This window comes from Limulus polyphemus, unplaced genomic scaffold, assembly GCF_000517525.1.
Source record: "Limulus polyphemus unplaced genomic scaffold, Limulus_polyphemus-2.1.2 Scaffold152, whole genome shotgun sequence".
Classification (NCBI taxonomy): Eukaryota; Metazoa; Arthropoda; class Merostomata; order Xiphosura; family Limulidae; genus Limulus; species Limulus polyphemus.
The window spans coordinates 442,008-456,886 of NW_013665762.1; the positions used below are offsets into that span (position 1 = coordinate 442,008).

General features: G+C 33.7%; 1 protein-coding gene across 1 annotated transcript in view; it reads right to left on the bottom strand.

Moving 5' to 3' along the window:
• The window catches only part of LOC106476138 (glypican-5-like), a 71,794-nt gene that overhangs the window by 1,888 nt on the left and 55,027 nt on the right, over positions 1-14,879 (bottom strand). Inside the window, exon 4 of the mRNA XM_013936809.2 lies at positions 2,812-3,068. Within this exon, the coding sequence (XP_013792263.2) occupies positions 2,812-3,068 (257 nt within the window). The remainder of the gene's footprint in view (positions 1-2,811; positions 3,069-14,879) is intronic.

Below are 14,879 nucleotides of genomic sequence, written 5' to 3' on the forward strand. Positions count from 1 at the left end.
GGGCGGTTTTTAGCTACTGAATTAGCTATTCTAATGCAATTACATGTTATAAATGTATTGCTGAAATCTTTCACATGGATAAGAACTTTCACATAAAAATAACTACAAGAAGTCTGCAGGTAATCATTTGGCAAAAACAAACCGAAAAATGTGAAAAACTGAAGAAACCAATCTAACGAAAACTAAAAGATATGAACGTAATGTTTGAGTTCTTCAAAAAAAAAGTTCATTTATAAATATTGTACTCACTGAATTTTACAAAATAGAAACGATAAATAAGATAGGCGTCTTTACAGATAAAGAACCAGAATTAAGTTCTGAAAGACGAACCATAAAAGATCAAATACATGGGTTATACCAATGAACCCACGCGGATTTCTTAGAAAAAAGCTCTCCACCCTCACAAACTCAGAGTGGGCGAGGGAGTGAGGCTGAAGACAAAACAGAAAAACAACAGTTAGAAACAGGATATGATGACAGATCTTTAGCTTTCCTCTGGCAAATATAGGTACTTAGAATCTAAACAATATTAAATATATATATTTTACTTGTCCCGTTATAGGGGCGTGAAGACGTGGCACACATGTGCACTACCACATATGCAGATGATCAGTTGCACTTGCTAATGCAGTTGCGTATCATCGAAAATGCCAGTGATGGCCTACATCGATGTATTTGGTTCACAACGAGATCTGTACCATTCGATAGTCGAATGATGGCATGGGTGAACTGATGGTTGAAGAATATATTGCATCTTATGAACAGGAGGTCAAAATCTAATAATCAAATATGACTTTAATCTTGAGCTACTGCCAGCTTCAACTTAATATCTGACAGCTGCACGAAGCCCAAGGTCGATGTAACTGTTTGGCTCTGAACAACTGCCAGCTTTAACTTAACATCTGACTGCTGCACGATGCAAAAGATAGGAATAACACCTGGGCCCTGAGCTACTGTTTGCTGAGCAGAATACTAAAATATTACCTTGAATTACTGACAACTTCGAAAGTATATTAAAATGTAAATACACATAAAAGGTGAAAAATAAACATTTCTATGATACCAATGCATGACAAGCAACTAGAACTTTATAAGTTTATTTAACTGTGCCAAATACAAACTTCCAACATAAAAGTATTAGCTCATAGGGCATGGAACCTTAGCACTCTACTTTGCCAAGAAAATGATGATTATAAAATATGTTATTCTTTAGAAATATATAGACACCTAGATGACACTTTTGCTTTTAAACATTTTGCTACTCAGCTTAATCAATGATTCCAAGGTTTTATTAACCCTAAATACACTGATGCCGTGTTAAACGGTAACAATTTCCCGTTTTTTGTCGTCGTTTTGTTTCAGAACTTAGGAATACAAGTAAGTACAGAAGTGAAAAATATTGTTATAAGTTATGCAATAGCTTCTACCAGAAGAGTTGCTAAAATATTCATTAAAATTACAATTGATAATAATTAGTATTAAATATAAGTATCAACAAACCACAAAAAGCCTCTATGACTATTCTGCTTTAGATCATCAGTTGGATATCTTCTCCGTTAGCAGTGTTTTCGGCTTTTATCCTCAGGAAAACCACACTTCATTGCTAAAATAAATCATCTCTCAATAGTGTTGGGTAACGAAGATGCGGAGTTTACGGGGTTGATCGGACAATGTTCCTCTTGCAAAAAGTAGAAGTGTTCATGTTTGCATACCAAGATACGTTAAATAAAAAGTGCTTATGAATATTAGATCATGACTGATCTAAAACAGAGATAAAAATATTGACTAGTCTATATTTCCTTATGTGCTGGTGAAACTGAAATTGCTATTGCATCTGTTACTACTGCTGCTACTTCTACTGTTTCTGCTACTAATATTGCTATATCATCCTTCACAACACCCCAGACTAGCTTCTACAACTATTTTGGCGAGTATTTGTCTGTGATTCCGAGAAGAAACCATCACGACAAAGACAATGATGACTGGACATGCCACATTACTACTTTCGCACACATTGGTGGTATATGTATTGTTGTGAAATAGAATTATGCCTCTCATAAATATCATAACATTTTGTATATTACTAAGAATTTCTTATAAGATGATGTTTTCTGTCAATACAACACACGAAAAATGCGGAGAAAACGGCTTTACAGAACTACAGAACCGTATTTTGTATTGCGCAACATGTGCGGCTACTACTGTGTTTTTGTGGGAGTTTGGATGGAAATGTGTGTTTTACTCCCATATAGCCCGAAAACTTATGTGAAATTGGACACATTGATGAGCAATTTAGATTCCAAATATCGCACGAAGTTCAGATATGTATTAATAATTTAAATATAGAATGTTAAAATCAAAACATTTAACATCAGTTTAAAAACAAATCATTATTTTTTGCAAAAAAATAAATAAATAAATAAACATCGAGGCCTAATAAAGTTATACAGTTGAGCCGAAACATTAATGCCAAGTCTAAATAAATATTTCTTTAAAATTGACATATTTACCAGCAAATATTTGTCATCAGTGAAATCTAGCTTTATAATAAAATAAATTTTCTCTACACTATAGCTTGCTGCAGTAAAATAACATGGCATTATTTTCCTTAGGGTTATTTTTCAGACTCTTTAGAAGTAAGTTTATTTTATAAATTTATTTAGTCGAAGTATTAGAAACAAAATAAGGGTGCTATAGTAAACAGCCACTCCCTGAAAACGATCTTTTTATCTTTATGAGCAAAATAATTAATCGAATTAGAAGATAATAGAACAAAGAAATCAACCATTAACCATTTTCATTACTACTCACTCTCCGATTTCTTTCCCATTCCAGCAGTTGGCTTCTCCTTCTACTGAGAAAGTTTCATTGCTACATAAACTGTCTGCTAGTTTGGTATAAAACCATTTGTTTTCCGTCAGTGTCTTCACAAAGTTCTGAAGTTGAGAATGCCATGTGGAAACCACTGTTCTCGAGGTCACTATGCTTCCGTTTGTTTCTTGTTCAGAGTCCGTAACTTCTGACGATGATCTTGTCGATCGTTTTGGATGTCCGCACAGGTTTTTAACCTTAACACAGACAACATAATAGTTAAATTAGTTGATAGGTAGCTGGTAAAATAGTTGAAAATCAGCAACGAACACACATTTTAAACTCTAAATGTATAATCAGTTAACAACATTAAGCACTAATATATTTTCTATCGTAAATAATGGGTAAAAAAGTTTAAAAGCTTTAAGAAAAGAAGCATTTTTTCATATAGGTTTCACCACTGCCATCCCTCATTAAATAAGGTTTTATTTTATTACGCAAGCATTGAGTTTGCAGTAATACTCTTCAAAAGATTTGTTTTTCTCAAGTAAACAAGTGAGTACAAAGGAATTAGGGTTAACTGTGCATTAAAATTGAAGCTTTGATATATGAATGACCTCGAACTATTTGCGAAAAAAGAACCAAAATTATAACTGTTTGGAAGTTGTGATAAACTAAGATATTTACATAAAACCAATAACATTTCGCCAAGTTATTACGCTTCCTACATAAACATCTTACTAGCAAACCACGCATTCCAGTTTTTAATATTTCCAATTTGCTCCATCAGGAAAATATGACCATATGCAGTTGTACTAGTAAATCCGGAGCAGGGCTTACTACACTCTTAAACATAAGAGAAGCTTCTTTCTACCTCTTCCTAATAGCTCTAAGTCATAAGCAATTTCTGACGGATTGCACTACCGAATGATTTGAATTTTGTGTAAACCAAAAAATAGACACTAAAGGTGTCATCCGTTGCGATACGACTCGCATCTGTGGTGTCACTCCACCGCATTAGCACTACGTTGTTAATATAAGGTTCAATTAACTCCTCCGCATAGATACATAGAGATGCTGAGAGACAGAGTAACAGCACAGTAGACGGACAGATTAAAACAAAATGCGATAAATTTGATCCATGCACATAATATTATGCTTAACCTCCCGAGTAGACGGTGGGTGATTACAACAGCAACACACTAGTAATATGCTAATACACATTTTGTTGTTTCGTATAATATAACTTGTTTACATCAACATCTACGCAAGTTCGAGGACTCAAGTGAGGATTTTTTGCGTTAAACAATCTGTTTATTACATTTAAATGCCAACTCAACTATAAGCTTGTCTCTGAATACACACAACGTATATGTTTTTACAAGATATTTTATACAATGATACACACAACGTATATGTTTTTACAAGATATTTTATACAATGATGCAATGCAGTTCACAGAATGTCCAGAAACTCGTGACATCGTCATATCTATTTAAACAACATTAATTTCTGCATATAGTTAAATAATACATACGTAACTCTCAGCTTAATAATTAGTATTTCATTAAAACAACATAGGTTTCTTTGTTACGTAGTCCATTCAACGTCTGTAAACAGATTTACTTATGAAATTACATGTGTAATGTCCAAGATAAATTCGTGGGAAATTACAAATTGCTTTGGTAATAGTGTCCATATTCAACCAGTTATGAAAAGTGTTTCTATGTTTTAGCACATAGATTACAATAGTGTCAATATCCAATCATAAAGATTTCCAAGACCTCGTTCAATTAAGCTGGAAGCTTGCGAGCTCTCGTAAACTTCAAATCCTTGTGTATTATGTTGTTAATGTACCAGAAGATATGCACAGCTCCATCGCAATAGTTTTTGAGTCAGGGTATTCTCAAAAAAACACTATTTTAACACCACATCGCAAGATGAAAGATCGTTGGAAGTATTCGTTGAATAAGTATTATACTTTATGAACTAAATCCAAAAATATAGATCAGAAACATAAGTCTATATTAAAACACTTCGAAACAAACTACTGTTTGGAAGAACTTAGGTTTAAAACGAATAAGTACTATTCAAATATTCAATGATTGATTGTGGTATTTCAAGATACCATGAGCCGTAGGAAAGTCATTTTACGACAACTTCAAGTAGTAATTGAACTTATGTGGTCCGATCTGACGAAACTTGCATTCTCAGTATTGTAATTTTCTCTGCGAGTATTCGTTATTGTTTGAGAGATAACGTACATGTTCTCCAGCAGCCGGGAACGTATACAATTTACTACGCAGATCCAACGACAAAACAACACAAAGTTAATTTAACCTTTCATATTTTCACTATTTGAACTCACTGATTAACATTTTCTTTTCGTACAAAACTCCTCCTTTGGTATGATTACGTTATGAAATTTTCATACGTGAAAATATAAAAACGTATTATGTTAATCTTAGGAAGTGCTTTAAATTGCAACGCAAACTAAATATAACAAAGTTTAACTCAAAACTAAGCTTTTCAATATATATATATATATATTTTCTAGTTATACCGCAAACAAGGTGAAAGAAGAGCAATTATCACGTGAGAAGTCAACAAAAAAGCAATAACTCTCTAGCAGGAACGGCTGATGTTATCTTGGTTATGCCCGTGGGAGAGTAAATATGGTTCAAGGATAATATACGGTGGAAAACAATGTTTATGTCTTTATGATCATGAAGGTAGGCCTGATATGTCATAATTATCTATTTATCCATAATAATCGATATATCATTATGTCTTACAGATACGCCAAATAAATGTTTTTACGAGGATACCCCCTGTCGTTTGCTACTTTCTGAATTTGTTTAAAGAAATAAGAACGAAAGAACAAGATATGAACTCGTGTATCTCTCTGGTAATCGGGCAGGCACTCTTAACCGAATGAGGTATATTCGATGAAACTAGGGCTGATGGAATTTGGTCTAATGACAACTGGATTAATGAAAATCGAGACTTGATCATCTGACAGCTAGATTAATGACAATCGAAACTTGATCACCTGAGAGCTGGATTAATGACAATCGAAACTTGATCACCTGAGAGCTGGATTAATGACAATCGAAACTTGATTACCTGAGAGCTGGATTAATGACAATCGAAACTTGATCACCTGAGAGCTGGATTAATGACAATCGAGACTTGATCACCTGACAGATGAATTAATGACAATCGAGACTTGATCATTTGACAGCTGGATTAATGACAATCGAGACTTGATCATCTGACAGGTGAATTAATGACAATCGAGACTTGATCATCTGACAGGTGAATTAATGACAATCGAGACTTGATCATCTAACAGGTGAATTAATGACAATCGAGACTTGATCATCTGACAGGTGAATTAATGACAATCGAGACTTGATCATCGACTTGATATAGTTACCTACTTGGCTTGCAGGATCTTGATTTGTTCTCAATGAAAATAAAATAAAAACAAACCGAAAAGGATTTGAAATTATCTTAAACTCATAGTTTGCTTGATAAAGAACCAAATATTTTTTATTATATTTTAAATTGAATTATTTTTAAATTTTCATTAATCTTTGGCTGTATCGTTTGTAACTTATAATTGCATAAAATCATTTAGAAGATGTTAAAGGCAATACAACTGTTAACAAAATGTGCCTGGGTGCAACGGAATGTGTAAAACATGTTTTTGTTGGTATGTGTGATTTATGAAGCCAAATGCATTTTAAAAAAGTCGAAGGAAAATTGTAAACATGGCAGTGAGATATGTTTCTGTCGTTCTGGTTTCCAAGTTATCATGCTAACAGAGCAGGTTGATGAATAAGCTAATACTGTAACAAAGGGTTGTACAAACTATATATATATATATATATTACTTTTAGATTTTGGTCGCTAGGGGATCGTTTTCGTTAAGTAAAAAAAAAATTGATTGTAACAATTTTTCTTTAAAAACACAACAGAATTAAACCATTGAACGATGACCTATAAGTCTGACTGAATGTACTGAGCAATGTATGAGTAATTTAGCACACATCATTAACTCAGGCGCCCTATAAGTCTGACTAAAAGTACTGAGCAGTGTACAAGTAATTTAGCACACATCATTAACTCAGGCGCTTGTTATCAAATACCTCAAAGTTTTCGACTGAGGTACATGAACTATTGTATAAAAAAATATATGATAAAAAGTTGACATAATAGGAGACATTTTAGAAACCTTGCTGAACTTATAATAGTACTTTATTCCTCGACAAAAAGAGAATTTTGATAAATTTTTCCGCGTCAGCAGTTATAAACTCTGGTATCTTTACATGTACATTTATGGCTAAAAACATTCTTTTTCACGCACGTACATACGCACACATATGAGAGAACAGCAATGCATATGAAACAATTCGTCATTCAAGCGTATAAACATATCAGTTCTTCTTCTTTGTGGATCAGTTAAAACTAGTGTTGAAGGTTAATGTGTTTATCAATGTATGTCTGGAAATACTTTAATGCGTGTATTGTTATTTGTAGGAGTGGTGTTTTTAAATAAAACAGCTGATGTATGTAGAATAATAAATTCAGGTCAAGTGTTAAAGCGCCTAATCACCACTTTTAACATGCCAACTTACAAAAAAAGAATAAATGTTGACTGTGATGCGACATAATCCTTTCTATGGAGATGGTAAGCCATATGTTGACTGAATGAAGTGCGTATTTAGAAAACGAGTTTCTTTCCAGGAAAAGGGGGCACAAAGAAATTTCATAACTTGAATATTTTTACTTACTGCAGGTGAATGGCTAGATAACTTGTCAATTGACTGACACTTAAATCTTAAAAATAAGGTTTAGTGTACAAAAATATGGTCACGAAAAAGCTCATCTTACAGAGAGCCAAATAATGTCACTTCATGAAAATATACATAGTTGACAAAATGTATATTTGAAATCTCCCATGAATATTAAGTTTTCTCGTTAGGAAAATTTAGTCCTTGACAGCAACAACTTTTACTCAGTGACAAGTTTCAAAAAAGAAAAATTATACCTTTTTAGATTGTATTATCATTATATAATAGATATTAGATTATTTGAAGCAAATTTAGCTCATAAACAGCTGAATTATTTTATTATGCATTTTAAGATTTAAATATTTTAAAATTTGTTTTGTGCTCACTTTATTTATCTTAAACAGTGTTTATAGTTTCAGGAGACTTAAGGCTTTTTGAATGACGTCACTAATATTCAACAGCTTTATAAACTGAGCAGACTTTTGTGAAAAACAGTGTTTTTAGCCGCGGCATAGTGGCTCATAGAATGACTCTTTTTTCAAGCACAAACTTTTAGCTCGTACCTCCGTCATCCCTTGACCGATTTGAAATCTAATTACAGTTTTGAACTCAGGTCAAACCCTTTCGAATGGTATCTTTGACCACGCCCAAGGTCTCATAGATTAATTTACTCTAATCCTGTCTAAAATAATTTCAACTTAAGGGTAGGCTGGTAGAGATCCTGATGAGTAATAAAATCCAATCTGGTATACCAGCGCCCTACGCTTGATGTGGCTGGCACACAAAAATATAGATGATGAAAAGGGGAAAAAAGTCTCATAGGTTAATTTATTCTAATCCTACCTAAAAGAATTTCAAGTGACGCGGATATTGAGGCTTCCCTCTTGTTTTTAATTTTGTCAGATTAGGCACATTGTAGACTGTTTTCACACGCTGGTTGGTGGAAGTGGAAGCAGTTAACTTTTCTCCCTATAAAGATGCTATAGTAAGAAACTATAGCAACACAAAATTATAGTTATGCTTTTAATAGCAACACAGTTGTAGCGGGTAAGGAAATCTCCAAATCTACAAGTGGCAATGAGGAGTGCTGTGACAAAAACATTTTTCATTGTGTTCCTACCGCTTGAAATGAAATTCATCATGTTTTAGACATCAGATTCTCTCTACAAGTTGTGTAAAACCTATATATATGTTGTTGTTAAGCCTGTTATGGAAACATAATGCTGCTATAACTATTTTTGAATAAGTTAGTTGAAAATATCGCGAATTTCTCATTATATGCATTTAGAAAGATTTCCAAATACATTCTGTGTAGTTAGAGTGAAAACGTATTCCGTATTCATTGTTATAATGAACAGTAAGTATTGATGATGTGTGATAAATTAGGGTGATGTGGTAATGTTTTGCCCGCTAAGTTTTACCAAAATAGATATATATATATCTGTATAGCCATTAGGGATAATTCTGTCGTATGATATGTACTAGATAGGTAAGAGTTATGGACTTCACAAACAAATGTCTAATTCATTGATTAAATCGTTTGTTTGGTTATTTTGAAAAATACCCCCCTAAAAATCAAGCATGTGTATTTTTTATACCTTCGTTTATCAGTTCAATAGTTTTATTAATATATTTTAATTATTTTAAGCCATATTGTGCCTAGATTAGGCAACTATTGTTGAAACTTTAGTGAAAAAAATCTTTAGCGGGTATGGGAAATTAGTAAACAGGCGGATATCTTTGAATGACATAAAACTGTAGATTTTTTTTTTTTGTGGAGAACTGTTATCACAAAGTCTGTGAGGTTGTACATAAATCTGAAGTAGTACCCCCTGTTGTTAGGATGAAAGGACAATAATACGTCTCGCAATACGGCATATTTTAGACACTTTCCATCCTGAAGCATGCACATCACAAGCCTCTTTTTTTTTAATGAAGATACATTTACAGAATAATATGCCTCAGGCTTGAAAAACAAAGATGAACATTCTTATGAAATGACAGAAATAATTTTATGGTAATACAGGATGATCATAAATCAGTTTTGTTTTATTGTTGGGCCCCTATTTTTTGAAATACTACCGTCGCAACAGGTTTTGATTTATCGGAACAAAAAACAATTTCGAACAAAAAAAAACTATACGCAGAATGTTTGCTTTAAAAGACGTCTTACTAACAACAATATGGCAAAGCTGAACTACATGACTCAAACAATATTACGCAAGCGTAAGCTTTGAACTAAATGAAATGTATTTGCTTGCAACACTAATAGATATAAATAATAACGATGAATTTGTGCATTTTCTTTATTATGTTTTCACAATAATTAACATAAATGTTCTTAATGAGAAGAAAAAACGCGATAAGATATACTAGGAAGTATACGTCTGAAGGAAATTAATTACTCAGCACAGTTTAATTCAAGGTAAAAGGTTCTTTTGTAATGTGGAGAGAATTCCCAGACGTTATGGGAAACGTCGCTGTCACAATACTGAAAGTAGATGGCCGGGTTAGCTCTGTGATAGATTTCTGGATTTTGCAGCTGGCGAGCCAGGTTCGAATCCGTGCTGTACCACAAAACATTTCCCGCAGATTAAGCTGTGAATGCATTATAAGGGTGACCATCAATTCATCATCGTAGGTGGGAGGGTATTGTTGAGTGGCTGCCTGACCTCTGGTCAGTAATTCAAAATTAGGGACGGCGGTAGAAAGCCTTGGTAGCTTTGCCACAAAAGCAAAGTGTAATTCAATACCAAAAGTATATAATGCACACGGTTTAAATGTCAAAAGTTGGCGAAGCTTTAGAAACCAGTGGTTGTGAAAACTATGATAAAAATCACGAAAACTGTAGATATACTGTTTTTGCTTTTTTCAGTTTATGTAATTTTTGTCACAAGCCTTACAATTACTGGTATATAACGGTACAGATTTTTGCATTATTTATCACATCACATGTATCATAATCTAATATCAAATATCACACCCCCTTCAATGAAAACCACTGACAGATGTTTTCTGCTTTGTCTCTCCCCCTCAAATTGATAGCATAAAAGTTTTTTTACTTTGACTGGAAACGGAGAAATTATGCACACAAATTTACAATTTTTCTAAAGTATATATGATAAAAAATGTAACGTATAAATGTATACGTTTATTTGTTGTAAACCACAAAGTTGCACTACGGGCTACCTGTGCTCTGCCTGCCGCGTGTATCGAAACCCGATTTTGAGCGTTATCAGCCCCTAGACTTACGAGGAAACAATAAACTCCATTTTGATTAATTCGTGACTTTACAATACAGCATTACTCTCTCAGCGAGATATTTAATTCAGAATTTTCGCGCAAAACTGTAATAAAGACTAACTTTCTGCGCATAGCAATCCCTAATTTGAAACTGATAGACTAAAGGAAGGTAGCTAATCAACAGCACCAACCGCCAGCTCTTGGGCTACTCTTGTCTAGTCAAACGGTGGGACCTGAATAGCGCATACAAATGGTGGAGCACAGTTTTGCCAAAACGAGCTCCGAATAGTGAATTATCATAACTAGTGAAAGAACGTTCTAGGGGATTTGGTGAAGACAAACTGTCATAAAATTCGTTAAGTTTATTAGTTTGTTGTTTAAACTGAATTTTGCTACCGTATATGTGTTTTAATATCATAACCCCGCCTATTTATTCGTTTATTAAGATAATTTGATATTAACGCTGATATAATTTGGTTTACGTTTGTTTGTTTGTTTTTGGAATTTCGCGCAAAGCTACACGAGGGCTATCTGCGCTAGCTGTCCCTAATTTAGCAGTGTAAGACTAGAGGGAAGGTAGCTAGTCATCACCACCCACTGCCAACTCTTGGGCTACTCTTTTACCAACGAACAGTGGGATTGACCGTCACATTATAATGCCCCCACGCTGAATAGGCGAGCATGTTTGGTGGGACGGGGATTCGAACCCGCGACCCGCAGATTGCGAGTCGAGCGCCCTAACCACCTGGCCATGCTGGGCCACCATCACAGTGCTAGTATAAAATTATGGGATGAACAAGTCGGGCAACAACGTTGATGCACATGACCAGTCCAGAACAGTGCTAAATATGTAATTTCAGTCATTTACGTCCCCCGGTGGGACAGTGGCAAGTCTACGGATTTACATCGCTAAACTCAGGGGTTTGATTCCCTTCGGTGGACACAGCAGATAGTCCCGTGTGGCTTTGCTATAAGAAAAAACAACAAAAACATAAGCTTAATCATTTAATGAAGACAACTGTGCTTTAGGAAGTTTCACTGTATTATAGCTAGTCAGTTTTTGTCTGCTCCTCCGTATCACTAAGATGCCCAAAGAAAACTCATTTTGCTATTTAAAATCGGAAACACTTTACAATTTAAAAAATAATAATAATGTTTAAAAGTTCCTATATTTATTTAAACTACAACACAATATGTAAGCAGATGTTTTTGGGTGTTTGTTTGTTTGTATTTGAACACAAACCTACACAATGGACTATCGAAGCCCGATTTTTAGCGTTATAAGTCCGCAGATATGCCGTTGAGCCACTGGTGGGCGTTTTTTGTAAGTTAAAGATAGTTTATCATTTGACGAAACGTAAAACTCCACATTTTGTGACGTTAAGGTAATTCTGCAAACCCGAAAACGTGAGACGGTTTAAAATTGGCTCGAGTCTAGAAAAACACTACTCTTACACACACAAATAAAGAAATGCTGTCGACATTATAGAGTATATATACAATAGAAAAATCAAATTACACAAACTCCAACATAAGAATTAGTAATTTTATAAAAAACATTGCTTGCGATTCATAAAATGTACAAATCGTAAAGAGTACTAAGGCTAATGTTTTTATAAATTTTCTACTAGAAAAAATCTGAAATTTAAAAAACTCAAGACATTTGAGTCACTTATTACACACAAATCAAAGAACGTTTTGAAATTTCTATTCCCTCTCGACAGCCAAAAAACAGCTAAGTGGTTATATATACACACACACACACATAAATATACATTTTATTTAAACTAATCAACCGTGATACTAGAACACGCATAGCAACTTTTGATGTTTCTAACTCGAGTTATTGTTTATTTTAATTTTTAAAAATATGAAAAGAAAGTCAAATCACTTACGAATCGGGCAATTATTAATAGGATATTTTGTATAAATAAAGACATTTTTTCTTTATTTAACTTTACAGTTTTCAATGCCTTATAATTTTTTCAACTACGTACATCTAGTTTTTGACTAGAATTAAATATCAACTACTTCAGATCAAAATAGTTTGTCAGATTATGCTTGTATTTATCTTTCTCTACTGAAAGTGATGATTATAAACCTTTTTGTAAACGCGAATGGCCTTAAAGGATATTGATGTATATTAAATCATCCGAGGTAAAAACTGCAAGAAATCAAAACATCATGCACAGCATAACAAAGAACACGTTAAAAATGATCAAATATTTCACACCACAATGTCACATTGGGCTATCTGCTATAACCACTGCGGGGAATCGAACCACGGGTTATAGCGTTGTAAGTCTGTAAACGTACCGCTGTACTACCAGGGGACGTCCAATAGGGAAACCAGTGATCAACTTGGAGTTCATGCTTGAGCAGGTGTTGTTTGTGGGTGGTACAAGTGTATATGCAGAAGCCATATGATAATAATAATAACAGACTGAGTTTAATTCCAATTAAAACACAGAAAATTAGCAAGAGTATTAAAAAGCGTATTTACTTTAAAGCTAACCCGACAAAAATATAACCTATTACTTAACTTTATAATAGTGGTCTTGCCTTCAAGCTGCTTTAATAAATAAATTGGCGCTGTTTAAAATATTCAAACAAATGGTGGATGGAAAAACACAAGAGCGAGTATCAATGTTCAATTTAAAGAATTCTATATATATTTGTCGTTTAATTTTCCAATTTTTAAATCATGCTAGTTCCTATATAACAGCTGAAATATACATGTCTCAACCTTTGTAAGCACTCTCCGCGGCTATGGGATAATATTTTAGATTATTACAAATCTAAAAGACTCCTAAATGCTTGGTACCTTCACCTCCTACCCCACAAAACGTCAGCTAATAACACCTCAAGCAAGAGTAATCCCACCCACGTAATGTTTGGTTTGAAGCATTAATCTTTAGAAGCGTTCGCGTTGCTTTCCGCACAATACAGCTCAAAGGATCACTTTCCTGTCCTGTCAATGTTTTTTCTTCTAGATGACGTGAACAGGTCACGTAATGGCATATGAAATCTCAGTAGGGTGCGCTGCTGCATCGTGGGAACAACAAATAAAAATAGAAGGCAAGTTTGAATTAGAAATCAAGCCGTCTGAGATCACTTCTGTTAGATTTTGGTGTAAAAAATAAATGACAAATAAATACTGATATAATTAACTGATTTAATACGCAAATATTGTATAAATGATGTTTCGTACGATAGAGACTGGGCATATAGCAGAAAGACCAGAAAATACATTACGTTTATAAAATCCAACAAGTGAATACAGCATCGAAGAAAAACGTTCATGTCATAATATGATATAATTAATATCTGTAACCGATTAATATCTGTAACCGAGTAAAATAAAGATACAACCAAGCAGCAGATGAAAAAACAAACATCAACAAATGATAAGAAATTAAAAATTTTTTAGAAGTAAATAGAATTACAAAGTTGGAGATCAGACACTAACGAAAGCCCTGAAAGCAAACATGACCTTCAAAAGTCATATAAACTTAACATTAGGATAAACAAGTAGCTGAAAAACTGTGTGTTTTTTACTGTAAAGTTAAATCTTGAGAGTAGAATAAAAGGCGTATAAATTAATCTGTTAACTTCTGCTAAAGAATCTTGGAACTATGATACAGGTAACTATTCCAAATTCATTAATATTTGTCAAGATAGAATTGGAAACTAAAATGCGTGTTCATGTTGCTCTTTTTTTTCTTCATTAGAAAAAAATTCGAAGCAGTTTTTGCAAACGTCTTCTGTTTAATCATGTATGATGTTTGTTGGGAAATGTTTTAAGTTTCGTCATTTCATTATGAAATGGAGCTAAATCTCTAGGTTTCTATTGCAGATGGAGATCTTAGCAAGTAACATTGCTTTTCGAGTTGATTTGAAGTAACTGTGCCTTATTACACACATACACACACACACATATATATATATATATATATACACACACACACACATACACACACATACACACACACACATATACACACACACACACACACACACACATAT